Source organism: Corvus kubaryi, unplaced genomic scaffold (assembly GCF_017639235.1).
Source record: "Corvus kubaryi isolate FWS band 111438036 unplaced genomic scaffold, C.kubaryi_AGA036_p1.0 65022, whole genome shotgun sequence".
NCBI lineage: Eukaryota > Metazoa > Chordata > Aves > Passeriformes > Corvidae > Corvus > Corvus kubaryi.
Window position 1 is genome coordinate 113334 of NW_024581701.1, and position 27048 is coordinate 140381.

At 42.7% G+C, this 27048-nt stretch overlaps 1 protein-coding gene across 1 annotated transcript; it reads left to right on the forward strand.

Annotated features, from left to right (window-relative positions):
- The first annotated feature begins 660 nt into the window (after nucleotides 1-660).
- On the forward strand, nucleotides 661-26385 carry LOC121672877 (protein FAM180A-like). The gene is made up of 3 exons (XM_042045780.1): nucleotides 661-949; nucleotides 22472-22572; nucleotides 23484-26385. The coding sequence occupies exons 1-3, from the start codon at nucleotides 874-876 to the stop codon at nucleotides 23823-23825; spliced, it is 519 nt and encodes a 172-aa protein (XP_041901714.1). The 5' UTR covers nucleotides 661-873; the 3' UTR covers nucleotides 23826-26385.
- The last annotated feature ends 663 nt before the right edge of the window (nucleotides 26386-27048 follow it).

Below are 27048 nucleotides of genomic sequence, written 5' to 3' on the forward strand. Positions count from 1 at the left end.
TGTCAGGGACAGTGCATACCTGCAACTTCCTCCATGCCAAGTCAGTCTGGGATAAGCTCTTCCAGGGTCGTGTTCCTTGGCACCACCATCAGCCAGGAGATGTCTATCAGGAGCCTTTTATTTTTTTCACTGTCACCCCTCCACAGTCAGCCTGGCTAATGTAGACTGTCCTTAGGATTGTTTAGTGTTCCTCATAGTTCCATTGAGGAGAGCCAGTTAAGGATTTGGACCTTCCTGTTCTCCATACTGGCCAAATGGAGGAAAAGGCCAGGACTTGTCTTGCCTAGAGCTGAAATCTAAAGGCAGCATGATATGTTCTTAATAAAGCAGTGATTATATGAATCACAGTAGCAAAATGTTCTTGCAGAGCACAGGCCCCACTCCCTGACTTAAGCATCCAAGGGCAGCTGTCCATCATTCCAGAGGAGGGATTCGCCTTGGACAGGGGTTAGTGTATAGCCCCCTGTGTTACAGAGGAGTAGCTACAGTTCCAGAGTCTCTTTTAATGAAGATACTTGTGGCTGTTTATTGGACAAAAGTAAATTCCAACTGGCCCATATAACAAACGAAACTCAACTACAAAAATGTAATGATATTTATTCAGCCAGCTGCCAGCAAACTCACATGCACTATGAGTCATTCCAGATGTGGATAAAAACAAAGTCTGTCTGTGAAAGTAAGTTTCCTGATCCCGAGGAGACTTGGTTTGGGAGAAGAGCTGAGCGCTGACTTCAGCTCTACTCAGAAGAATAGACTGGTTCTTCTGCAAAGGGGGAGGGGGAGACCAAAAGCCATTATTTATTCCTGAAAAGAAAGGAGCTGGGAAATAAAAAATCTACTATACAGCTAGACATACGTATTTTAAAGAGAAGGATGCTTTGGAAGACTTTGGTGCTGCTGCTGTTCTATTACAGTGCTCATGCCACTGTGACCCACAGATGGAGCAGAGGTAAGATTTAAACCTGAAAAACTATTAAGAGAAAAAATTTGAGTTGTAGATTTGGTCTGAAATTATGTTGCATTATACATTTATATATATATATATGTATGTATGTATATATATATACATACACAATTATACAATTTTTCCCTGCCTCTGGAATTTTTTTCTCCGTTAAACAGGTCAGCTAAAAATATATAGATAAATAGAAAAATGCACTTGAATAAGTGCAAAAAGGTAAAATTAAATTTGTGTTCTATTATAATAAAAATATATAAAATATCCCAAGAACGAGAATTACATTCTTGCACTTTTTCCTTTCTCTCTTCTTTCTGATTTTTCTCCTGAATTTACAAAAAATATGGTATGAAACCTTAAAGTGAAAGCCTGTGCAGTCACAGCTGGCATAATTTGCTCTAGCAGGATGACACCTGGTAATAGTAAAGAAAAGAATGCCTAGATCGTGCAAGGTGCCTGGGAATGCTGCTACCCTGCCCTGGCAGAGGAGAACAGATAACACAGAGAAAGTGACCTCATGTGTTATCAGGCTTTAGCTGCCAATGTGACAATACACAGCCGTGACATATGTGTATTCAGGTGTGTGACAGCAGCATATGGAATGTTTGGGGACTATTGGATTGCACAGGAGATGCTTGCTTCAAAGCTAGTAATGATGCCCTTTCCCTTTTTTAGTTTTATTCTCTCCTCTGGTATTTGGCATGGGTTCAGTGGCTGCTGGAAGTGGAGGAAGGAAACACCTCCCAGAAGACTTATTTGGTTCTGATATTGAGATTCACAGATGTTTAAAGGAACTGCTAAAAGCTTAAAGGTCTGCTAAAAAAACAGAGCATTCAAATGCCTCCCTCCTTACTCCAGTCTCCCATGTCTTCCTCATCACAGCTGGTACCATTCTAGTCTGCCAGTTGGGTTTGGGCTTTGGTTTGTAGGAGAGGGAATGGTTGAGGGAATTAATGGAGAGCTACACAATCCTGCTCAGGCTGTATGAATGCTTATTTTTTCCTTACAGTGCTTAATTGTTCTTCACAGAAATCCCTGTTAGTGGGAGCTCACTGGCAGGGCATTGACCTGGGACTCACCAAGGCAGGTTCTTTCCACAAGTTTTTCTTCAGACTCTTGGCTGATATTGCATGAGTCATTGTACCTGCACGTGCCTTACTTTTCTCTTCTGGTATGAGACAGGAAACAACACCAATTTTCATCATAAGATCCTGTAATTCTGTAGGTAAGAATTTGTCATTCCAGGGATGACACAAAAATGTGAAAAAATCAGAACTAGATCTGATTTAAAAAAATATATATATATAGATATGATATATTAAAAAAAAAACCCACAAGCCCACCCTTTGGAATAATGATGTCACCTTGCCTAAGAAATGGAAAAAAAAATTAGAAAAGAAAAGGGAGTTCATTTTCATGGAATAATCACTATGCAATTTAAGGATGTTTTTCACTTTTGCTAACACACTTATTTTAATTAAACAACACCTCGACCCTAAAATGAATTAATGCAACTGTTAAAATCCAACTTTAATCAACATGAATATTTAAAGAAAAACATCAGAACTCTATTTTGCCTTTTGGGGAAGCAGGGTTTTTTCAAGCTGGAAGCTCTAGCACTTGTTGTTGGAGACTTCAGAGGGAAGAGAAGATTCATTCCCTGTTGTGATAAGTTCAGTTGTCACAAACAGTGTGTGCAGACATTTTCTGAGGGGGAAACCAGATTTCTTTTCCACATCTGCTGGGACTATTCTGCTCTAAAGATGTTTTAGAGGCATGACTCCTTCAGCAATGACTACTTCAGTGAATCTCCACTCCCCTGAACTATGTGTCAGCCCAGCCAAATCTGCAGTATCTAGAGAGGGCCCAAACACTGTCTTAATTTTTAAATTTCTTAGAAACGTAAGATAAAATTGGAGTACTGAGAAATGACACATTCTTCTGCACACTCAGAGCTCTTCCCTCCCTCCACAATTGACAACTGAGTCTTGTTTAGGTTAAACCTCAGTCATTTAAGTCTTATCCAAGTCCTGATCTGAGTTTTGCAGTGAAAAGGAAAGACAGATCAACATCTGGTCTGGTGGAAATGAAAGACAGATCTGTGTATCATCATGCTGACTTGTCATCCAGATTGTTTACAAAACAGTAGAGCAAAGACCTTGCTTTGATTGCCAGCAGTTGTTGTTTGTGATGGAAATGAGCAGTCAATATTGTATACAACAAGGTCTGGCTTTTACCATTTTTCCACTGGGAAGCACTGTGCAGCCTGGGATCCCCAACCCTTGTAACCAATCATTCAAACTTTGGCTCAAGAAAACCTCAGGCATGAGAAAAGATGAACACACTTGTGCTGACTGGTGAGTGGGATCTCCAGACTGCCACCTCCCTTTTCCCTTTGCTTAGAAGCATCAATGAGTGGGGAAAAAAGAAATGCATTTCTGTCAGGAAAACAGAGTGCTTTATTTTTTCCTTTTTCTTTTTAAACTGCCTCAGCCCTTTGCATTAAAAATCTTACACACACTCCTCAGCCTGCTTTGATTGAGTTGTGAACACTGGTCCAAAAATCACAGGCAAAGCTTGGTCTTTAGGATGGGTGTGTTTAGAATAATAAAGAAAAGATCCTGAGTGATGATGAAATAATTTTCTTGTCATCACCTCAAGTTTCCTAGAGCCTCTTGTAGGCTTAGCTGCATGGAATTACCCTCTCAGATTTTGTGAAGCTCCTGTCTAGGGAAAAAGCATAATGAAAAAAGGTAATTAAAAGTCTCTACTGACTAAGTATTATTCCCTGTGCAATGGCAGAGGTGAGGTCGTATAAATTCTTCTAGTTCCAAAGAAGAATTCCAGTTCCTAAGAAATGTTTCTTCTGAAGAAACCAAGGAAAAAATCCTGGGGTTTGACAACAAAAATAAGCAAAACACCTCCTCCATGAAGCTATGGCAACCAGAGACAGTGTCAGTGCTTGCCAGTTGCTTCCATCAAACTTCTTTGAGAAGTACCAATCCACTGGAGAGCAGAAGCGAGCCTTATGAGTATTACAAGAATTGTCTGTTCCCTGAGGAGAAACCCTAAGGCAATCCTTATTAGCACATCTCAGCTGGCTGGAGTTTATTTGCTGTAAAGGCTGCCTGATTCTAATAAATGGGACACACAAACAGTAGCATTCTTGCTGTGTGGTTACTCAGGGAGGAAAGATGCAGATTTCTTATGGCTGTGGCTTTTGGACAGTGCAGAAGCAGCTGCAAGGGTAAGTTCACCCCTCAGTGGAGGCTGGGAAAGGAGATGTTGAAAGACATAAAATAAAAGGGTAAAATGCTTTTCACCCATCAGGGAGAAAAGGATATATCAGCTCCACAGAGGTTTCATGCTTTTGGGGACTTTTTGTGCTGCTCCTTCCAGACCTCAAAAGCAGCATTACAGTCCCATCCAGATCTATCCAGTCCGCGTGCCTTATTTTCTACCCAGTCTCTAATGGCTGGTGAAAGTCAAATGGTTGTTTGAGAGCACCAGGGGAAGAGTTTGCTCTCCTTAAAGGTTTTCTGCAGAAGGAATTGCTTGAACAAACAAAAGGTCCATCCTCCTTGATTTCCCCACAATATTGCAAACTCTTTTTTTTTTTTTTAATTTGCTCTAGGGTTGTGGTAGCTCAGTTTGTGAGTTTGATGGAGCAGCTGCTACCTGAGCAACTTTTGCCTGCTACTTCTGCTTGTGGGCTTAGCAGGAGTGGGCTGGCAGCTGTCCTGTGCCAGGAGAGGGAAGACTGTGTAGAAGAGAGCAAGAGACTGGTTGTTGCTGGAAAGCCAGCCAGCACTTTTGTAAGGAAGCAGTGTTTAATACATTCTAATCTCTGCACTCATTTGGTTGGAGGTGATCTCTGCTGTGTGTGCAAAGATTGAGTGCCCCAGCAATTAGAGCATGCCCTTCATCCCCACTCCTTTTCATCTTATTTCCCTGTCTTCCCTGCTGCATCTCATATTGCATCCCTACAGCCAGGCACTCCCTCCTTGAGCAGCTTCTGAGGTTCCACCACCGACAGTAACCCTTGTTGGACATTTTTGGCTTGGAGAGCATGAGCCAAGGGAATGTGGCCTGAACACAGGCTGTAATTGCAACACAAATGGTCAAACACATACACATTTATGTACCCAGTTCTCCTTCAGTAAACCAGGTTATGGTCTGGGTTATTTGATACGTGACAAGGTTTCCAGAGATCTGGTCCAAGTGTAAAAAGAAGTTACATCATCTGGACCAGCTACCAGAAATTTTTAAATGGTAACATCTATCCAACTTCCTTTAAATTCTATAAAGACATTGTTATCCAATTCTTAAAATGTGCAGTGTAAATGAAAGATGTGAAATGAAAGCTATGAAACAGCACCAGCTCTGTCTAAGCCTGCCTGCGTAAAGAGCATTACTTCTTGTGAGAAAAATGCAATATTTCCCTTTTCTCTGGCTCTCATGTGATCACTTGGAAAACTGCCTCAATTGCCCCAACTTCCCTGCTTGTTGGGCCCATTCCAATGACCTCACTGGAGCTGCAAAAGGTGTGATCAATCTGCTGCAAAAGTTTTTCCCACCTGCCTGAGTCTGTTCCATGAGTCTGCCCAGTTCCTGGGAATGCAGGTTTGTGGGCTGGAGTCCCCTGACACAAATTATTTCTGCACCAAATATTGCAACTCTATCTGTAAGGAGATGAAGGCACTTCCAGAAGAAGGTCGGGAAAGGGATTCCTTATTAGTACAGATGCAAAGGTAACTGGAATACCACAGTCTCTGAATGGATTTTAACCATGGTAGGATAAATATCCAATAGGGTAGGGCTGTGATTGTAATCAAAATCCATTCTAGCATGTCCTGATTCTCCAAATGCTCCTTTAGGCCCAGACTTAATTAATTTAACCTGCATGGAGTATGATCCCTGAATCAGAATTCACAGTGGCTGCCTGAACCTGAAAGACATGCAAAGGATTCTTATTAAAAAAAAAAAAAAATCAAGGCTTCTAATCTTTTCTAGGGCAATGATGCTAAACTGTGGTGAGATCAGAGGGAAGATAGATTATGGAAGTTTCCACATTTTATTTTAAATCACAGATGGATTTTGTACTCTGTGAAAGCAGTCATGCTGTTAGGAAGGAAGGATCTAAGTGATTCTGAGACTTCATTCACCACAGGAAGCAGCCAAAAAATGGCTAAATCTTACTGCTCACACAGCTATAGAGTTAAAAAGACAGAGAAACTAGACAATTTTGAGGAAACCTGAGTAAACAACAAGAGGAAGATGCGTGAAGTAAAGCTGTTTTCTCTTTGTTATGTGCTAGACTAAATGAGAACTGTTTGCTTGAAAATGGCACCTGTAGAATCTTTCTGGTGATGCCAGTTCCATCCCAGTACTGAGGACTGGCAAGTCAGTAAGGTATTTGCTGTCACTTTGGTCATCTTTTTCATAATTCCTGCAGGCTGTAGTGTCACATCTATTTGCCTCCGTTCCAGGTATGGAACTGTCCTGGGATCTGGATCAGTTTGCACAAAGGTCCTCCTGTCCCAGCCAGAGTTCATCTGGGAAGCACCTCCTGCCCTTTAAGTGTCTCTTTCCACTTTCACCTGGAAATAGCTCCCTTCACCCCCCTCTAACCACCATCTCACTGCTCCTAGTGCCTGTTGATCAGCCAGTGTTCTCTTCCATAGGTGAAGCAGCTCTGTAATGAATGAAATAAACTCATGTAAAACACTGTGAGTCCCCCCCTGGTTACCTTATACTCAACTGTTGGGCCCAGAGACCTCAATGGTACCTGGCATTATGCAAACACACAGCATAAAAAATAATCTGTCCTTCTCCAGAGAACTTTCAGTGTAATTAAGGAGAGGAAATATTAGCATCCTTTTTCATCATGAGGTACAGAGTCATTAAATCCCTTGCCCCAAATCTCTTCAGGATGACTGTGTGAGTGTAGTCCTGTGCATTGTTAATAGCTGTGATTTATTTATTTATTTATTTTTAATTCTGTTTCTGAAGCATAAAGTGCTTTTCTCGTTTTCTCGGGGTAGACCACACCAAATTCAGCAGGAGTGTAATGGCTTCTCACGCAGAAAGAAATCCCGTCAGAGGCACTGAATAGTACAATCTAATTAAAAGGGAAGTCAGCAGGCCTTAATGAACATCATCAGGCTGCAGAGGCTCTGATTATTCGGACAGTGACATGCAAGATGTAAATTGCTGAGGTGAAGAGCTGAGTGGGGCAGCAATTCACTTCGCACGCAGTGCTTGTGCCTGGGTTCAAGGCAAGGCAGGACCCACAGGGTCCTGGTGCTGGACCCTGGAGGTGCTGGACCCACAGGGCAGGACCCTGGGTGCTGGAGGACAAATTGGAGATTGCCTGTAGGCACAGCCAGGGCTCTGTGAATCTCCCTGCACCCCGGTGGTTCTGCCGCGGGGAGCTGAGTCCGTCCAAGATGAAGAGAAGCCAGCTGGGTACATGGACCTGGCTGCAGCAAAACAGGGAGCTGTGCCAGTCTCTTGGCTTGAAGGGGGCAAAGCAGCCTGCCCCTGCTTTAACTTTAAAAGCACTTAAATGTGCAAACCAGCACAACAAAAGTCAGCAATACTTTTTCTGCTCTCAGGAGTGAGGCCACAATTCGTTATCTTGAATCTGGTTTCCTATAGTAACTTGATTTTTAAAATCTTCCAGCCTGAATGAGTTATTTGTTGTTTTACAGCAAAATGGCACTGGCATGGGTGAAGGTGATGCAGGTCAGCTGTACAGAGAGCTGGTGCTGGGAAGCAGAGGGGGAAATGTATCAAAGCATCATTAAAAGGGAAAAAAAAGGCAACTTGAAAATAAGCTGCAAATGACACTTGTTTTTTAACACAAACAAAAAACCCCAAGGGACTGTCATCTGTGAGATATTCTCTCTCACTGGAAGGAAAGAAAGTCAAGAAAGGGATCCTGTATGTCTATTGTCCCTGTGTCTCCCATTACACCCAAATCCTGTTTAATTTGGCTGTTGCTATGGCACTTTATGATATATCCCCTACAGCATACTTGCTCATTCAGAGACATTAAACCAGCCCAGCTCTGCACCACAAGCTGTTGTGTTTCCATGCTTACTCAGTGACCAAGCCTCAGCCAGTAACTCATTTTACCCTCCCTGAGATGCTCCAGGGTGCAGCAATAACCTGTCTCCACTTCTCCTGCTACCACAGTGCTTGTGAGAGCACAAGCTCAGTGCTGGGCTGGAGGCTGAGAATGTGAGGAGGAGAGAAGCAAAGTTAAATAAGCTCCACTACTCCCAATTTCCACAAACATTCCTTTCCTCTGGTGAAAGCATATGTGAGGCCTTTCCTGGCCCACTTTGCTGGTTAGGTTTGGCAAGCCCCCAGTTCCCCTGAGAGCAGCCTGCATACCACTCATCCTCTGGAAATTCCTCCCTAGCCGCAGGGAAACAGGTCACCAGCCAGGAGCCTGACTCCAAACCACTGAGTCTCTCTCTCTGCTCAGGAGGAGCCAGGTGGGTAGCTGGAAAAAGATGCTGAGAAAGGGAAAAATAAGATGTTCAGTGCTCAGAGGTTATTTGGGAGGAAATGGGACAGTGGAAGGACAATGCTGTGCTCCAGTCTCATGTTGGAGACCCAAATTCACGAGGTCTTCTGTGACACCTGCCTGGCCCCCTCACCCCCTGGCACAGCACAGGGGAAGCAGAACACTTCAGATAGGTTTTGCCTAATTGTGAAGAGAGTAAACTGCACTGGGCTGGATGTGGATATCTGCTGCAAGCCAGAATATCAGGATTTAATCATCTCCATCCATTTGGCAGGTGGTGATATGCCACAAAAGGACTTGATGCTTCTAAACTCTTCTCTGTCTTGGGAAGAGTAGAGACTTTCCAATCTGGCAGGGGTAATTTGAGCCACAAAGAGGGAGACAGAGACAAAGGCAAAGGACAGATATACTGAGAAACAATAGGGGAAAAAGCTGGAGGTAAAAATGAAAGTGGTCTGAAGGAGAGGAAAAACGAAGATAAAGGAAAGGTGCAGAGAGAGAGAAAATGTATAAATATGGATGGGAAATAGTAATGTGCCCATCCAGTCAAGATTAGATTAGCACTGTCTCCCTTGTCAGCATGGTATGCATCCCCATTTGAACCCACACTTCAGCAGATGTCCATCTGTCACAGCTGGTCTTCATCTTACCCATCTGCCTCTCAGGCTCTTGGAATGGTTGCTCTTCTTTGGAGCTGGCACTGCCTTTTTCTCATGTAAGCAGGACTCAAGTTTACTCCTAGTCCCCAACAGCCTCTCATCCTACCAGGATGTTGAGAGCTTCTAATCTGGGCAATTGACCTCTAGTCACAGTATAAAAATGAAAGTTACTGCTACTGAATCATCAGTGTGTCAGGATATCTTCACTCTTTTAACCCCTCCCTTTGATCTTCTAAACTGCGTAGGTATGCAGAAAGACTCTTGCCACTGCCCAAGAAACAGCCCATTTTATTCCACAGAAGTTGCAAGAAACTTGCAGTTTTACAGGACTATGGAGCTACAGCATTTCCCATTAACATCAGTCATAAGAAACAGAGCCACAACTGCCCAAGTACCTGTATCTCCCTATCAGTCCCTGGAGGAATGGATCAGGTTTTGAAAGCCCTCAGTTTCCTCCTTGGTTTTCATAATGCTCACAGCCATTACATTACTTTTTTGTTTATGCTTGGCTCTAAAGAAACACAAAGTGTTTATTGAATTTATTTATTAAGCACAGATTTTATATCTCAAGGAACTGTTCATGTCTTAAGCCCCCTTTTAAAATAAAAGAAATTTAAAACATGCTTCATTTTTTATTTACTGTAATTATTCATGGCTTGGCACTGAACAAACTCCATTTCCAGTTAAACACTACTCACGGACCTCATAATATAGTACAGCATGTGTTGAATGAAACCATCCATTTTTCATAGTTGCAGCAACTTCTGTTTTCCTGGATTACCCTGCCAATTTGGCAGAAGGTTTTGGAAGGTAATAGCCTAATGATAAAAATGTATGCACTACTTGTTCTGTTGCTTTCTACTGCCAGTCTCTTTAATAGACAGAACTAAGTACTTGACTTGTACTTAGCAAACATAAAGCTCAGTTGGGTCCTTACAAAGAAATTAGGATAAAAAAGCATCCAAACATTTCTCTACACTCAGCTGTCCCTAGCAGGAATCGGATACAATGAGCAAAAATCAGATCTATCAGCCCCAGATAGGCCCAAGTGGCAGGGGGCACTGTGTGGCTGCCCTCTTGGGCTCTCCAGAAGAAGGAGGATGGTGATGTGGCCCTGTTGACACACAGCACGTCTGGGAAAAGCCAGGGTGAAATGAATGGGCAGCACAGCGTCCGATCTCTCCCTAAAACTATCCTACTGCGCTGAGGGAAGACTGCAGGCACTTGGCTGGGGCCTGGGCAATGCTGCATATTAAGGATGGAGGGAATCCTGCAGGAAGGCAGAGAGGGGGATGGAGATGTTTAGCAATGGGGCTGAGGAAGATGGGGCAGTCACACAGACTGGTGAGTAGTGTTCCTGTGGTGCTATATTTTGCATGTTCACAGCAGGGGAGTGCTGTGGGCTTCAGCTGATGAAGTCTGGTTTTGAAGAATCTGCCTGGTAAATACCTGAGTGTTAGGGATACCATAACAAATTGTATTTCCCTAGAAAGACACTCCTTTTCTAGCCAGAAGCTGCTGGACACTTGCTGGGAATTTCTGGATACCCTTCAAACCCTGAATGACTAACTGCATGTGCCATAGCCCATCAATCCGTCATGTACCCCGTCATGTCAGCCCCACTCCCTGTGAGTGCTGCTCACAGCCAGTGTGGTCCAGCCAGAGTGAATGCCAGAGCTGAACAACATATGCACTTAGATCCTCCAAAGGAACAGAGAGGGCCTCTGAAGTAAAATATCACCATCAAGGCAAAGAGCTCCGTTTCTACTTGCACAAATTTTGCAGTGTAACCAACTCGTCACGAGTCTTAAATACTTTATACCCTCCCTTTCTATTTTCTTGATCAAAGATGGAAATGTGTGTCATGCCCAGCTGGTTTTCACACCCATCTATGATGTTCCCCCAGGAGCTTTTCCCTCCTGGTCGAATTCATGCAAGAATTCCTACCAAGATGCATTCCTGCATTCCTACCAAGATGCAAGCTGTCAGAGAAGCAGGTGTATCCTCCCTGATGCCTCTGCACATGAATGCTGCTGGACCCAAGACTGGACCTCAGCACCCACTGGATGTCTGCCCACTGAGGTGGGAAAGAGTCCCAGTGCTTCTCATTGCAATTCCAGCTGGGAGCAACTGCTGGAACATACTGTGGTTTACTGAGCAGTTCTCAAAGCCCAATGCACTTCCCTATGGATGCTTCTGCTGACAAATTAATGCATGTATTATTTAGGCAAAGTTATAAATCACCTTCTGAGCGTTCCTTTCACAACAAATTGGCGTGCTCGTGGCAGCCTGTCTCTGGAACCCCATGCAATGGTTAACAGCTACTAATCCAAGGAGCTCAGCCATGACAAGCTAGTTTTCATTCTGCTTCATCCATCCTTAATCCTCAGCACTCAGAGGTCAAAGCAGAACTTAAAGATTATTTGGGCTATCATTTGGAATTATAAATAGGGAGACAAGTAGTCCCTGCCTTATTTTATGGCCATACTAAATGTCGATCTACCCCTACAAATGACTAGTGTGTTCCAGTACCTCAGACAATGACTACCCCAGCTTGACAAAAGGAGATCATATGAAGATGATATAAAATGGGTATCAATCACATACTCATAACCAGGTGATGTCTATAAGCTTACCTGGGAGAACGCCACCAGATCTGCCATGCAGATATATCACATGCTGGAGTCCAGCTTTGGCAAGGAGTGATTCTGTAGGCCAAAGCAGCAGACAGAAAGCTGACAAGAAGATTTTTATCTAGCAGGCTGTAACTCACATGCCAGCAAAACCTTTCTAAGTAAGCTCATTTCAATATGAAAGCTTCAGAGTCTCTGAACTAGTAAGAGGAAAGCCCAAACAACAGGATGAGATTTATGATGAGCATCACAGCATATTACCTGAAGTGCTTCTCCACAGTACTAATGCCTTCCCTCACAGTCCTCACACAGAATTAAACCAAAGAACCGACTCCCAGCTGGTTTCTGTCAGCAGCATGCTAGAGGATTTCACTGGAAATCAGGCCTTCCGCCCTTTCTCTAAATTTGTTCATCCTAAATTTAGACCATTAGGTCATTTTTTCCTTAAATATTTACTTACATTATTTTCCCACAAGCCAAAATCTACTTTACAAGTTCAGCTCAAATGGCTGCAGAAGAGGGTGCATGTTAAGGAACAAGAGCACTGAGTCAAATACATGTGACAAATTGGCAGGGTCCTCTTGGGCTGGGAGCCACTGGGAGATGGCACATGTAGGGGTAGGAACTGCAGCAGTGAAAGAGGTTGAGTTCTGAATTTCCATCAACTTCAGGCACAGCTGTCGGCATTTTGTGCCTTTCAGGTCTCTCTCCTCAGAAAACAGGATATTTGGGTTATTCTGTTGGCTGTAAGATTTCTGTAACCCTGACTCTACCTTTCTTGTCTTCTCTGTGATCCCAAGTATGTCTTTCACAGCACAGGGTTCTCTGTGACCTGGCTGCCAGCAGAGCAGCATCACAGGGCTGGTGGTGCCAGTTCAGGTCATCTGAGGATCTCACCCACAGTGCCCAGCAGCCTTTAACAATTTGCAGCATTCCAGGTTTTGCCAAGACTTTCTGTATTTAATGGTGAATCCAGTTGTACGTCAGTCTCAGCTTTATTTCAGCAGATTGTGAAACCTGAAAGATCTAGAAACAGCCAGGTTTTAGGAGAATATGAAATAACAGTGAAGACTGGAAAAATGTCAGCTTTGTAAAATGGAAATCCCATATGTGTGTTTGTGAAATGGAGATGCAGCTATAAGCACAATCCATTTTACATTCATCCTTTCTATTTCTTTGCTATGTTTATGGCAATATCACAAAGACTGTCTTGGCCCAACGTTGCATCTGCACACATTGAAATCCACTGATTAGATTTAGTGGAGAATTATATTTAAGCTCCATTAATATTGTAATTTTATTTCCACACGGATGCAGACATTAACATAACGGGGCCCAGACATGCATGCAGGTGTGTACTTGACAGAACAGATGTCTTCCCGTGCCGATCCTCACTCACCTCTCCAGGAGAAACACGTTTCCCTTGACTCTCACCCAGGGATACAGCCCAGCTCTCCATCCTTCATGGTTTGCTCAGGTGGCAAAGCAGCTGTACCAGTCCAGTTCAGAGACAAACCCAAATCCATCTTCAGGTCTGAGTCCCTTTCTCAGACTCCTTATCTTTATCAACACTACTATAAATCACACAATGATTTGAAAAGGCACTGCCTCCAAAAATAACACATTTCTTACAAAAAGGACCCAGTATCCCCATTCTTTTTGTTTACTGGGCAAGGCTGATTTATACTCTTTCTCATCCAGCACATATTCATGTCATTAAGAAAACCACAGCAGGTGCACTGACATTTGGAGCTCAATGAACAGCTGGAAAGGCAGCTGGGGTTTCCCTGCTTTTGAAGAACAAGTGAAATCCCAGAGCAGAGGAAGCAGAAAACTGGTATTTTTGTATTCACTTCCTAACAATTTATTTCAATTTGGATGAGGATCTGAAGGAAAAGGGAAGACATTTCTGATTGTTTCTAGTTGGAGGGAGAAGAAATGATCAATCTAACGTTTATTCCTCCTCAGTTTTGAGCTGTGATATTCATACTTAGTGAGTATGAGGAATACCTTGTTGTTTCATGTGAGTGAGTAGTTCATATACGAATAAAATAATAATAGTTGTTAATCAGATCAGAGACTGCTCCTAGACCCACTGTCAGACACTTGAATTTATTTGCCAGTTGAAACCATTCATAGATGGCTTAAGTGAATAATTCCAGGGTCCCCAGCATTTCTGAGCTGTCATGTGATAATGAAATAAAATTCCGTACTACTCTCTGCTAGGTCTGTAGTTCAAACTGGACCTTTAATTCCTTCCTCTTCATCCAGTCTGAGAATAAATTTTACATATTCTTTCTGCCAGTTGAATTTCCTCTGTCAAAAGCTCAGTGGGGTGTAAGCATAGAAGGGGAAGAACTATTTGGCAGCTAATGATCCTGCAGCCAACCCTCACCTCTAGCAAGAGCAGTGACTACCCTTGTTGAGGTGGTCATCAACAAAACAGTGATCTTATTCATGTGGTGGTTAGATCAAGGGTATGAAGGCATGAGGAAGGGCTTCTGCTCTTCCTCCCGGGCCTGATGTCCATCCTTAAGTCATCTGAGGACTTGAATCATCACCAGATACACTAAGAACAGTCAGAGAACAACTGCACTGGGAGTTTCTCACACGTAGAAATGCTGCTGGCATAGCAGATGTGTTGTGAAGTGAGGCAGCTAAAATCTACCACTGTTTGGTTTTTTTTTTGTTTGCTTTCCCCCTTCATTCACGACCAGGCAGATTCCTGGCTTAGCTCCCTGTTTGGCCACACAAAGTGGTGTTGGTGTCAGCACAAAGGGAAGGAAGGAGTGCCGGGCAGGAGAGCCGGGCTGCCCCTTGCAGCTACAGCTCCATTAGGTCAGACTCAGCACAGCCCTCGCCAAGCAGCCACCTTGTCTGCCAAGACACAAAGGAAACCCAACCATTCTTCACTACTGAATGAATACCTTTTCTCTGTGCCCAGTGACTCAGCTGTGAGGAAATACATGCCTGGGACGTGGTGCAAGGCTTGAGCCCACCGCTTTGGGCTCTGTAATGTTACTATGAAAAGGCAGAGAACTGGTGACAGTGATGTGGTGTTGAAGGGCTTTCCTTTCAGAGCAGCAGTAGCACCATGCAGGAAGCTCTGGGAGCTGCTATAGTTCTGCCTTTTCCTATGAAGCAGAGCTCTGATTTCCCTTGCTCTCTCTCCATTGCTCAGCAGCAGAGGCAGCTGCTTCACTCTGCTCCTCGGGTGCTTCCCCACTGCTCAGCACCAAAACACAAACACATAGCTGTTTTGATTCCTCCCTTCCCTCACTCACTCCCTTCTCTGCTGCCTCCTGGGAGAAATGGAAGTAGATTGGAATTTTGTTATATCCCTTCACTTGTTGATTTGTAAGAATCAATTTCAAATATGTTTAATTAAGACTGCTTGATGTCTTTTCCTTGGATAAGGGCCATGTGAGCAATGCAGATAGGGAAGGAGAGGTGGCTCTGCAATGAAGACAGGAATATAAAGTACTGGTCCATTTCCCAAGTCTGCCTGACATTAACTGTGCTACCACAATTATTTATTGGCTATGTGTTAAACCTGTGGAGCAGGTTGATATTTCTTTTCTTTGTTGCTGGCCTTCACTTATACAGTTTTTGCCGTAGCCTACCCCCAGTCTGTGGTAATATGACAGCAAACCGAAAGATAAGATAGTATATTCTACTTCTTCTTTCCTTCAGTTTCTCTGTGTGTATTTTTTCTCTTCACACCTTCTGCAGCAACTTTACTCCAGCATAATAAAGGCCTCTTCTGGCTGACTGCAATGTTTTTTTATGAGCATAAATAATTCCAGGTGGGGACCCCCTCCTTATCACACCAAGGGAAGAATAAATAACACAGTATACATTTTCAGGCTGGGAATAGGTGAAAATGCTGCATAATGGAAATTCCATATGAGAGAATAAATTCTCAGACCATTTTAGCTGGTTGGTGCTAGTGATGTCTTTGAAACCATTTCACTTAAGTCATAAATGTAAATATCCTCCACCTCTCACAAACACAGGCTCAGCTGAACCATTTTCTTCTCTAGCAATATACATTCCTGCAAGCATAATGGCTTTTTGGTCTTTCTAATACACCTTTACATTTCTTACTTGTGCCTAGTAGCTAGACAGGCTATTACCACTCTAGTTTTTTGTATGGAAACTCTGTTGCACATTAATCTAACCTCACACATCTCAGGTCATTTATGAAGTGCACAAGTTTATGTGGGAATGGGTTCTGTTTTATGCAGCTGAGACACCCTTTCAGAATGTGTTTGTTCCTTAAAAAGGAGATAAATTAGTAAAAACTAACTTACTTTGAAAAAAGCTGGTTATGTGTTGCACTACAGAACTGAATATCTGCTATTAATTTTAAGTGTTTTAAACTGATTTTTTTCCTAAGAACAGTATTGCCTGTTGCAAACTTTTGTGGGGTGATCTACTTCTTACATCCTTATTGACAAAACTTTTTGAGACAAAGCTTTTCTTTTCCTTTAACCATTTTTTTAAAGTAACTAAAGATAATGATAATGTCCACTCCCGCTTTTAGTCAACAGTCAGGAATTAAGTTTAGCCTTAGGAGCTAAAAAAGCAAGGATATGAACTGAGAGTAAAAAGAGGCAAATTCTCTCAGTAGCTGCTTTTCAACATGTGCTAATTCATGTTGTTTTGTAATTAAAATGTTTTCTCCATCTTGCTGCTGTGTTCTCCTAAGGGACATTGTGATTTAATCTCCCAGTAATGCACTGCACTTGTTGTCATGGAAGCTACTTGTGTGAATAACTGCAAATCCAGGCACAAGTTTCGGATGCTAGGCTATAGCACTGCAGCATTTTTCTCTTGTCTTTCTAGGATTTTGTGTGTTTCCCTTATTTTATTCCTCTTATTCTTCCTCTGGCTCCCCACTCTTTCAATTTCTCCTGCGTTAGGACAAAGTGTTCAATCATTTCTAATATTGCAGTTTTGATATAAAAGAGCCAAAAGTCAGGAAATGTAGCCAAAGCTCATGTTCTGCCCTGTGTACAGCTGCAGGCCCAGGACAGTACAAACACCTTGCAGATGGTGAAGATGCATCCTTCTGGGGATGAGCCAAGGGCAGGACAAGGAGTAAAATGCATAAAACGCATTAGTCCTTTAATAATACTGCCCTTTTTGTGGTTTACATTACCACTTTCACTGCCCAACACACCTCTCATAGGTCAATATCCCCCCACCCTGGAGTAAATGATGCTTTTGGCACCACTGGAGAATGGTAAAGACACGTTTTTCAAAGGGTATTTCCAAGTTAGCCTGAGGCAGCAAATAGGGAATAGTGAATTGTTACTCCAGCAATGAGGTAACTCAGCTTGGACTCACCAAAGCATCATTTGACAGAAATAAAACGCTTTATGCATAAAAGATACTTCTGGTCTGTGTGCAAGCCCTCAGAAGTAAGGTTATCAAAGAGAACCATGAAACAAAAGCTTTTTTCAAGTGTTTGCAACCTTTGACACTCATGTCCTCTTCTCTTCTGCACAGCATGGTCATGGAGAGCTCAAACCACTGCTTCCCATAAAGAGTTATAGACACAGAATGGGTTGGAAGGGACCACAGTGGATCACCTGGTCCCACCTCCCTGTTCAAGCAGGGTCATCCCAGAGGCAGGATATCCCCAAGGCACAGGATTGTGTTCAGACGATTCTTAAATATCTCCAGTGAGGGAGACTCCGCAACCCCTCTGGACAATCTGTTCCAGTGTGCAGTCACCCACACAATAAAGAATCCTCTTGTGAGCATTTCAGGCATTTGCCCTAAAATCCAAAACAACAGCTTCTAGAAACTGCAACAAAATAGATTCAGGCAGCCTGGACCACTCATCATTTTTGCATATTGTTAATTCTAATGGCTACTGTTTCTGCCTATACAATCACTTTGTGGACAGTGCTGAGTTTGCTTTCTTTGGCAAAAACTTTCATCCACCTTGAAGAATCAAATCCTTCTTGTTCCTCTGCTCCTCCATAAAAGGGGTCCTACTGAAGCAATGAGATAACTCTTTTTCATGCCTCTGACGGCAATCAAAATAATTCCTTTGAGTCATAACCCCAATTAAACTGTTCATGTCCTAGAGCCCTGGGGAGCTGTACTTGCTTTGGAGCAATGGTCCATACAGGGGCCAAATTGTGCTTCATACCTTTTCATAGGGGAAGAAAAGGGCATTGATGATGCACAGATAACTGAGAACTCTTGCAGCTATGCTCTGTACTTATTGAGCAAACACATCACAGGAAGCAACTGGGAAATCACGAGCAGATGCATGAACTGGAAAGCAAAACTAAATATCTGTACCCTCACCAATGAAACTGCAGGGAAAACCTGGGAGAGGATCACAAATATTTACCACATGGCTAATGAAGTGCAGAAGATTCTGGCAGAGTTCTTAAGAGAGATGAAAACATCTATAAAATGAGGCTATTTTCAGCCTCAAATGTGATGTTATGTTTAAACCATAAAGATGCATGAGCTAAGTGGTTAGAAGCAGGTCAATGGGTTGGCAAATATGGCTTTCTTTTTGTTTAAGAACGTGGGTAGTCTGGAAGGAGAGTGGAATTGAGTCAACAGAGCCATAGGAGATGGGATGGGCTCCTGCTGCAAGCAGTGCAGAGAAGAGGGGTTTTTGCACCAAGTTTGACAGGCATTTTAGCAGGAGATGTGTGGGCTGCCTGAAATCTTCAGGCAGAGGCAGTGGTGCACTCCAGGGCACAGGATGAGGCCGTGCAGGGCCAGGCAGGGAGGCTCAGAGGGGGTGGCTGTGCTCAGACATGCTGCTCTCTCTGATCCACCGCCAGCCCTGAGCCCTGACTGGGCAGCAAGGCAGAACTCCCAAGGCCCCACTGGAGAAGGAGATTTGAAGATTTGGGTATTTGGAAGAGGATGAGCGTGGCAGTACAAAGATATATAATAGAAAATGTTTTCAGTAAGGGTAATGAAAACCTTGTGTTTCCTAACTTGTCTCCCCGAATAATAAGCTTTTTGTTACGTGACTGATCAGCCCTTACGACAGAAACACCCTTATCTACACTGGAGATGTCTTAACACACTTGTAAGAGAAATAAAAACAATGAATTGATAGGAGACTCTCCACCAACTTCAGAGATCCCTGGGCTGAGCTTTCTCTCTCAATACTAATTGGGGATCTCTGCTGCTTAGATGTTCATGGCTACTGCCATTGAAATGAATTGGCTGCAACATCAGCATAAAGTGATGCACATCACCTTGCATCTTCAATTGCTTGACAGCTTTACAGAGAAGTCCCTTGGGAAAGAAATTAGTGAAGAGTTCTAAACTCTTCTACTGTTCTTTATGTCCCCAGACAACTCATGTCAGAGATGGAAGTAAATGCAGGAAGAAGTAAAAGTCAGCAAAAAAGTTTCAAGTGGAATTTGCAATCACTAACTGCAGAAACTGACTGAAAATCTTTCTATATCTCAGCTATTGTGCTTAACTGACACGTGTGTTAAGTCAGTACAATGAAAATCAGAGTGCTTGCTCTAAATGCTCATACAGACTTGGAGGAACTCATGAATTCATGGAGAGGACTGTGGAAGGAGTGATGATGGAAGGATTTGACTACTGAGCAGGAAGAAAGAGAAAGGGAAGGACTGAATAAAATGCAGATCAGGAAAATCAGATAACCATGACAAATACAAATGAGCTCTGAAAGACTTTCTGAGTAGAATCCCTAAGAGCTGTAACAGACTTTAATATGTTTTGGGAATGAGATAATGAGACGAGGGAGTCAGTGCTGCGGGGGCTGGCATGCCTCTGATATGCATAAAAAGCCCCTTCTCAGGACAGAGCAGCCCAAGCCCTTGTCCCTTTGAATCTCCTAACCTAAGCCATGTTATCCTGGGAAGAGCAGGATAGTCAAACCCTGCTTGTTTCTGAGGTATGACCTGTGACTCAGCAAGTGGGCCAGTACTGAATCAATACCATGGCATTCATTTTTGTGTGAGTCCTTAGCTGAGGCTTTTCTGGGTGAGTGGTGTTGGGCTGAAGCTGGTGACTCCCAGCTCAGCTCCACGGTGGGAATCTGTGCTCGGATTGAAAGTTAAAAGCGATCAGTGTGATGACAAGAAGAATGACATCACTGAAGCAAGATGCCACAGACACTTTTCCCATGGCTCAAGGGGATATTTGAGATGTAAACCATCTGCATATGTAGAGGTACTCCGTGCTCTGAGGCTGTTTTCACCAAAAGGGCATCTAAAAGAGATAAAAATGAATAGTCATCATTCTGGACTGGATTTCTGCCAGCTGCTTAGTAATTAGAGTTTTAATTGCCCCATAATAAAAGTTTTAATTACTCAGCAATTAGTGCTTGAAGTTTCAAGTGCTTCACATGCACTCAATTGCATTCTGGAATTGTCAAGAGCAAAAAATGGAGTAGCTCCAGTGTGCCTCAGCAAAGCTCTGAGCAAGAGCGGGAAACATCAGGGATGGAGCAGCAGCAGCAAATGGGCACAGCTCCAATGCCAGTGGTCAGCCAGGCAAACACTCTCCCACAGCAGACCCTGCAGGCAGCTTGGGATCTCTCCCAAACTCCCTCCTCCTCTGCTGGGCCAGGCAAGCTGCTCAGGTGCTAAAGGCATGGTGCTGGGCTGGGGGAAGGCTGCTGCAGAGACCAAACCCTTTTCAACATCTCTGTTCTTTGCCTCGGTGCGTTCCCTCCTTTAGGCTTTTAGTCACACACCCGGAAAGCACTATCCCGTCATTTTAAACATCTTGATCTAAACTCACATGGGCGGGATAAGAGGCAGCCAGCTCCGGAGGTATCTTATCAAAATGCCATACTCATGCTATCTACTATATCTATCTCCAGTAGGTTTACTGCAATTCAACAAAATATTTTACTTATTCCTTAGCTAATTTAAGGCCAAAATACCCTTTGTTGTGTCAAGTATGAATTGCTTCATACCTAGCATTATCCCGATTCATTTCCATATGCTGCATAATAAAGGTCCTGAGGGTCTGGTTTCTCTCTTCTTGATTTACTAGAATTTAAATATCATTAACAAGCCGAACTATAACAAAGCCAACAGTTGCCAATGGTGCAGCAAACAGGGCTGCATTTAGGGTACAGAGCCTGGAAGAAACTGCATATTTATGATCTGCTTGGGTAACCAAAGAGGCAAATTGTCTGATGAACCATGTAGTCAGAGAGTAGGGAAAACTTTTCCATAAAATAATTACAGTTGCTCCAGCTTTTTTTTTTTTTTAATGCCCAGAAGAGAGAGCTTTAAATGATGTTCAGTTTTTTTACAGGCAGCATGCAAAGTCTATCACAAGAACTTTGGCAAAACTAGACAAAATGGATTTAGTAAAAATGCTTCATGGGAAAAAAATTCTGGTAGAGGAAGGGTGGGATGAAACTTTTCAGAAATTCAAAGTTAGCTTCATGTTCTATTAGATATTACTCATAATTCTAAAAAATCTTAATTTTGACAGGGGAATCATAATGTCTTTCAAAATGTGGGGCATTTGTTTCCTTTTTTTCTTACACTGGTTTCCAAGTTTATCTATTGGTAAACAGAGCTAAAGTTGAGAAATGAAGTTTACAGGAAACATACCAATAGTCACATAAGCACAGATTAAAAAAAACAACTCTTCCTATTCCTAAATATTTGAAATAAAATCCAACAAATTCAAATTATGATTACCCAAACATCAAAATCTAAATAAAATACAAATAATAATATACAACTAAAACACAAAACAGAATTTTTCCTTTCTGCTCTGAAAGTAATTTAGACCTTTGAAAAGTACATGGATGGTTAGTAACTTGGTTAATAACTCAAAGCATTTAGGTCTTCTCTAAAGCAGCATCAGATGTTTTCTATACTCCGGACTGTCCAGGTCACTGATTCCACAAATGCTCTACTCCACTGGGGTGCTAAGTTCAGGGACTGTACATATGTTTTCTGTCTCATTTCCCTGACACAAAGTCTGTAGTGCACTTCACAGTGGTGAACCAATACCTGATCATAGCAGGCTCTGTTTTTTCCAGTTATTACTGGAAAATACTGCAAAGTATTAAAGGCACAGTAAGCTGGGATTCACCTCACTGGATGTAGCTGTCTTGTCTAAGCTGGTAACAGGCTCAGTGAAGAGACACAGACATCTGGGTGAGTCACTCTTTCCAAGTGTAAATGCCTGGGACAGATGAGCTGATTACTCTCTGGTGGATCTGTCTCTAATAAATAAGGGGAGATCAACATTTAGACAACTGAAACCAGGAGAAATGCAGAGTCTCAGAAGCATGACAGTAGAAGAACGGACTGAAAAAGTAGGTTTTATTGAATGTCAGTATTGATTTCCCTTTTTTGATCCAGGAAAAGCACATGTATTTCAGACAATGTTGATGCTGCAATTATCCAATTCCTTTCACCTCTGAGGCTGCAGCTCAGAGCCTCAGGCTTGGATAGCAAAGCACTCTGTGTTAGGCACCCTATGGATCTAGGACAAACAGTTAACTCTGGTAGATCAGGGTCAAAGCAGTCCCTGCCACACATTTTATTTACAGCAAAATGTCGTACTGTACAGTAAGTCTTTGCAACTCAGGTTTTTACTTGACTCTACTATTGAAAAGTGCTTCTTCTTGTCAGTGTTTGGCACTTTATAGAACCTCTCTTTTCCCATTATTGTTTTCCAGCTATGCTTTTCCCAGCTGCTCAGCGATTCAAGAGGTCTTCAGCTGCTTTCCTCAACCCAGTGTTACAGAACTCGCTGGAAGATGTGGTCCTGCTTTATGAGGTTCAGTATATGCACCTTAAGCCTTAACCAAGACTGGGGGTACTGTCCATACTGGGGTGGGTTATTCATTATCTGGCTTCATGTCACTTTTAGTCATGCCAGCAGTAAACCCATGCCTGTGTGATAGTCCACCAGAAGGGTGGGAACATCTATATGTAGATATATACATGTATGACAAACTCAGATCTTTGAGCAAAGTGAAAACCAGAGTGAAAGGCTTTCCACTGAAAGCAACTTTCTCACAGAACAGTTGCATATAAACAACACAATGCATGTAGATTCTTTGGTCTGTGTCTCAGTCCACAATTATTAAAGCCACAAGTATTGCAAAGTAATCCCAAGGGCATGACTGTTTCTCTTCAGAGCAATCCATGTCCCTTCTTTCACAGCACAGCAATCTGTAAATCACATTCTGGTCATACGGTTAGTAAGGGAAAGTGGCCTGACTGAACAAGGTGTAGGGGTCAAATCTATCTAGCCCACATTTTTAGAAACTAGGATTGGATGTCCAAACAGGGGACATGGGCTTGGAAGTCACTGCTGTGCTCATTCAGACCTTGGCTATCCCTGGCAGCGTAAACAGCCTTTCCCAGCTGTGCTGCTGTCTCCACCTCTCTAATCCCCATGTGGCACCAGCAGCAGCCCATGCCAGTTTTGGACAACAGAAGACTGCCTGCTTTTTCCTTTTACTCTTTCCTTTCCCCTTAGCCTGTCTCTAGTTTTCCCAGGCAGGTAACACAGGAGTCCAATGCCAACACAGAAACTTTCTGGTCTTCCCCACATCCAGACAGTGCAATTGTCTCCATTTGACAAAAATTAAAGACCCAAGGCCATGTTGTTAATTCACATTTACTCTGTCTAGAGTCGCTTGGAGAAAATAAATAGCTTTCTGTATTCTGATTTTGTACCAGTTTCTTTTAGCTGAGCTTGACATTGACAAAGGTCAGAGGATCTCCATCAAAGATGAGGAGCTGGCTTCCCTGAGGAAGGCTGCTGAGTTTGACACCGTCTGCAATGAGATTATCCCCAAGAGCATCACGGAGATCCGCAGGCTGAGCAGCAGGCTGGCTTCCTACCCCAGGGTCCTCAAGAAAGAAGACTTTGAAAGGACAGTGCTGACCATGGTGTACACGGCCTACAGAGCTGCTCAGTCTCAGGGCCACCAGAAAGACACTTGGGCTGAATCCTTTGTCAATCTTTACAAAGCCCTGAAGAACGACCTGATGTTCCCACACAACAAACAGCCATCATAGTGGGAGAGGAGCAGCAGCTCAGCCGCCTGCGCTGGTTGATAATGGACACAAGGTAGCACGTCCACCACTTTATTCTGTAAAGAGTTTAATAGCCTGCTTCATGAAAGATTCTTTGTTTTCTGGCTCCCTCTTGTGGAATCCGCTTTCTAGTTCCATGTTAAGGGTGAAAAACGTCGTCAGCCCTGAGAATTCGATTTTTGGGCTGGCTTGGAGGCAGGTTCTGTGACAGGCAAAGAAAGGAGTCTGGTGTACACCCAGGCAGACCCTTGTTTCAGGCAAACCCTTGATTCATCCTGTGGGTTTCCTATAAACAATTCATAAATATACTGTGCTTATGCTCACATGCTGATGTGTAAGTGCTGGAGAGTGCTGCTTTCCTAGCTGGGGAAACAAGTTCATGTTTTGGCTGGCCAATAAGTGAATATTACACAGAGATGAAGGCCCTTTGTAAAAGGAAGAGGTTTCATAACTGCCAACCTTCAGAAATTATGCCACATATTATTCATTCCAAATGTTCTCCTAAATAAGTACTCTCTGATTCACTTCATTTGGCTGAGCCAGTGTTCAATTGCAATAACATTTGCAGAAGACAAAGGGCATTGTGAAGACCAGCAGCAAACAATGCCTGTGAACGTATTCCCTGCTTCCTGGAGCTGTCCTCCCAAACAGTCTGCAATGATTCTTTCATTATTTGCACATGACTTTGCTTCTGCTGCTTGTTTTTTTTTTGAAAGAAACATGTATTTGTCCTCAGTGGAATCCAAGGCAAGACAAAGGCCCTATTTAATTTAATAATGACACATTTTTCCTGGTTCTACCACTTGAACGTAGGTCATCTAAACCCATGTTTCAGAATCCCCCTGAGGTGAGGGAGGAAGGTGCATTAAAACATACCTGGTGCTGAATTTAGCACTGTGACTCTATTTTTTTATAGTAAATTGTATACTCATTTGAGTATATGTGCGTGTGTGTGTGTGTGTGTCTATGTTCATGAATGTGTGTGCACATAAGTGCTGAGTACATAGAAGAATCCCAAATTGTTCAGTCAGTGAACAATTGCATCTGACCACTTAGCAGAAAATGCTATTTACCAATTCAGTGGTGCGAATTATGAATTTGAGAGCAGCAAAGGAAAAACTGTAGAAGTAGTGCAACCGATTATAACAAACTCCCTGAAAAATCATGAACAGAAATCAGACAGAATACTTTGTCAGACAGATGACTAGCTATCAAAAATCCAGACTATTCTAAGTTAAATCCCCTAGTTTATGTGCACAAGAGATACAAATTCTGGTTTTCTATTGATATTAAAGGTGCTTCTACTTCCAAACCATGGGAAAATAGCTGAACATTTATTTTATCCTTTCATACCATCATTCTCTACCTCTTTATTGCATAATGTCTTAAGGATGCAGGCCCAAATAAAAAGTCCCTGAGAATAAAACAGACCTAAGGATTCCAGCCCAAGTTCTGCATCATGTTTAACTGCTTTTGCATCACTTGAGCAAAAGGAATTAATTCTTCTGTGTCCCTTAAAAGGGACACTTCAAGGACTGAAGCTGAAAAAATCCACCCAGAAGCACAGCAAAGAGCACAGTGCAAGCAGTCAGAGCACACTGGATTTGGCAAACACCTGTGGGAATGGGAAACCACAGCAGCCTTAGGGGCAGTCTGGCCACAGCATTAGCAGCTGGACAAAGGTTTTATAAAAGACACAGTCAGTCTTGTTTCTCCCAGAGTTCCTGGATTTGTGTGTATGAGCGTGCACATTCATTTAGACGCACATATGTGCAGGCACATTTTATACCTGAAGAGTTTTCTTGGCCATCTTCAAAGCCTGTCTGGCAGGTGGTGAAGGAACCTGCAAACTTCAGCCACGAGGCTGTGGGCCACAAATATCTCTGTCTCCTCTGCTTGCACACACAGAGCTCAGCACCCCCAGAGCAGCCTTGCGCTCCTGCCCACGCGCCCTTTGAGCCCTCAGCTTTAACACTGATATCTGCTTGTGATTCCTTCCCCCAGCATGCTTTACAAACACATGGAGGGGAAATGCCACAGAGTGCAATACTGCCTTTGCAGCTCTGCTTCTTGGCTCCCTGAAACACCGCTTACTGAAAGAGCCTGGAACCAGAGCAATTCATAAATCCCTCACAGTCAGCTACTCCAAGTCAGCAAAAATAGCAAGAAAAAGAACTAGGGCAAATATTAATTGCTAGCAGTCACCATCCAGAGAAATGCCTCCCAGCCATGCTCCTCACCCCACAACAGGACTGCCCAGAAGAGTTTACTAATCATAAAATATTCCATAGAAAAGAATTACAGATAATTTTTAATATCTTATAACTCCCTATGGCATACATACCTTACTGTACTTTACAAATTGGTAACTGAAACATTTATCTCCTCAACAGAAAATAAAGGTTTTATGAGGTTTTTCCCTCCTCCCTTTACTGTGTGTAATGTAAGAAAAAGATTTATTCCTTGGGAAAGTGCTTGGACTGCCCAGGTTAATTTAACAGACACTCTCAATGTAATAATAAAAACATTCTACACAAAAGTACTTGCCTTTGCATTGTATTGATTTCAGCAGCAGATTTACTATTTTGCAACTTCAGCATGAGTAATTGCTTATCTTAGACTGTGAAACTCTTCCTGAGAGCAACGGTATGGGAGGGAAGAGGGAACTGTCCCTTATTACGTGAAGGAGTTAATAAATAGGAATGAGATTGCCTCCCCTTTCCAGAGTTCAGGTGGGAAGGAGCATTCTGCCTTCAGGGAATTTCTTTGGGCTTAGGGCATTTCCATCCCTCAGTATTGCTTAAGATGCAGGTGTAGGTTGCCTTCTCCCTATCTCAGTTTATGGCTTATTGCTTCAGACTGAGTCTTCTTTATAGGGAGTTCTTATCTCATGGGTTAGAAAACCACTGCCCCTAAATGGCACCTTTAATCCACCCTTTGACCTTATAGATGATAAAAAATATGAAATAAGGTTATATTATTTTCCATTTAAAATCAAACTTTTTTTTTGAGTGTTTTAGACTTTTTAAAATTATTTTTTAGTTTCTCTGAAAAAAACTAAAAAAACAGATCCCGAGATGTATCAGCCAAGCCAAAATCTTTATATTAGCTACAGCTTTTCTTCCAGAACTAGTCGTTAAATTTACCTGAAAGGTCTCAAGGTTCTGTTGCATGATGGAAGTTTCAGCCTGACATACAATTACTA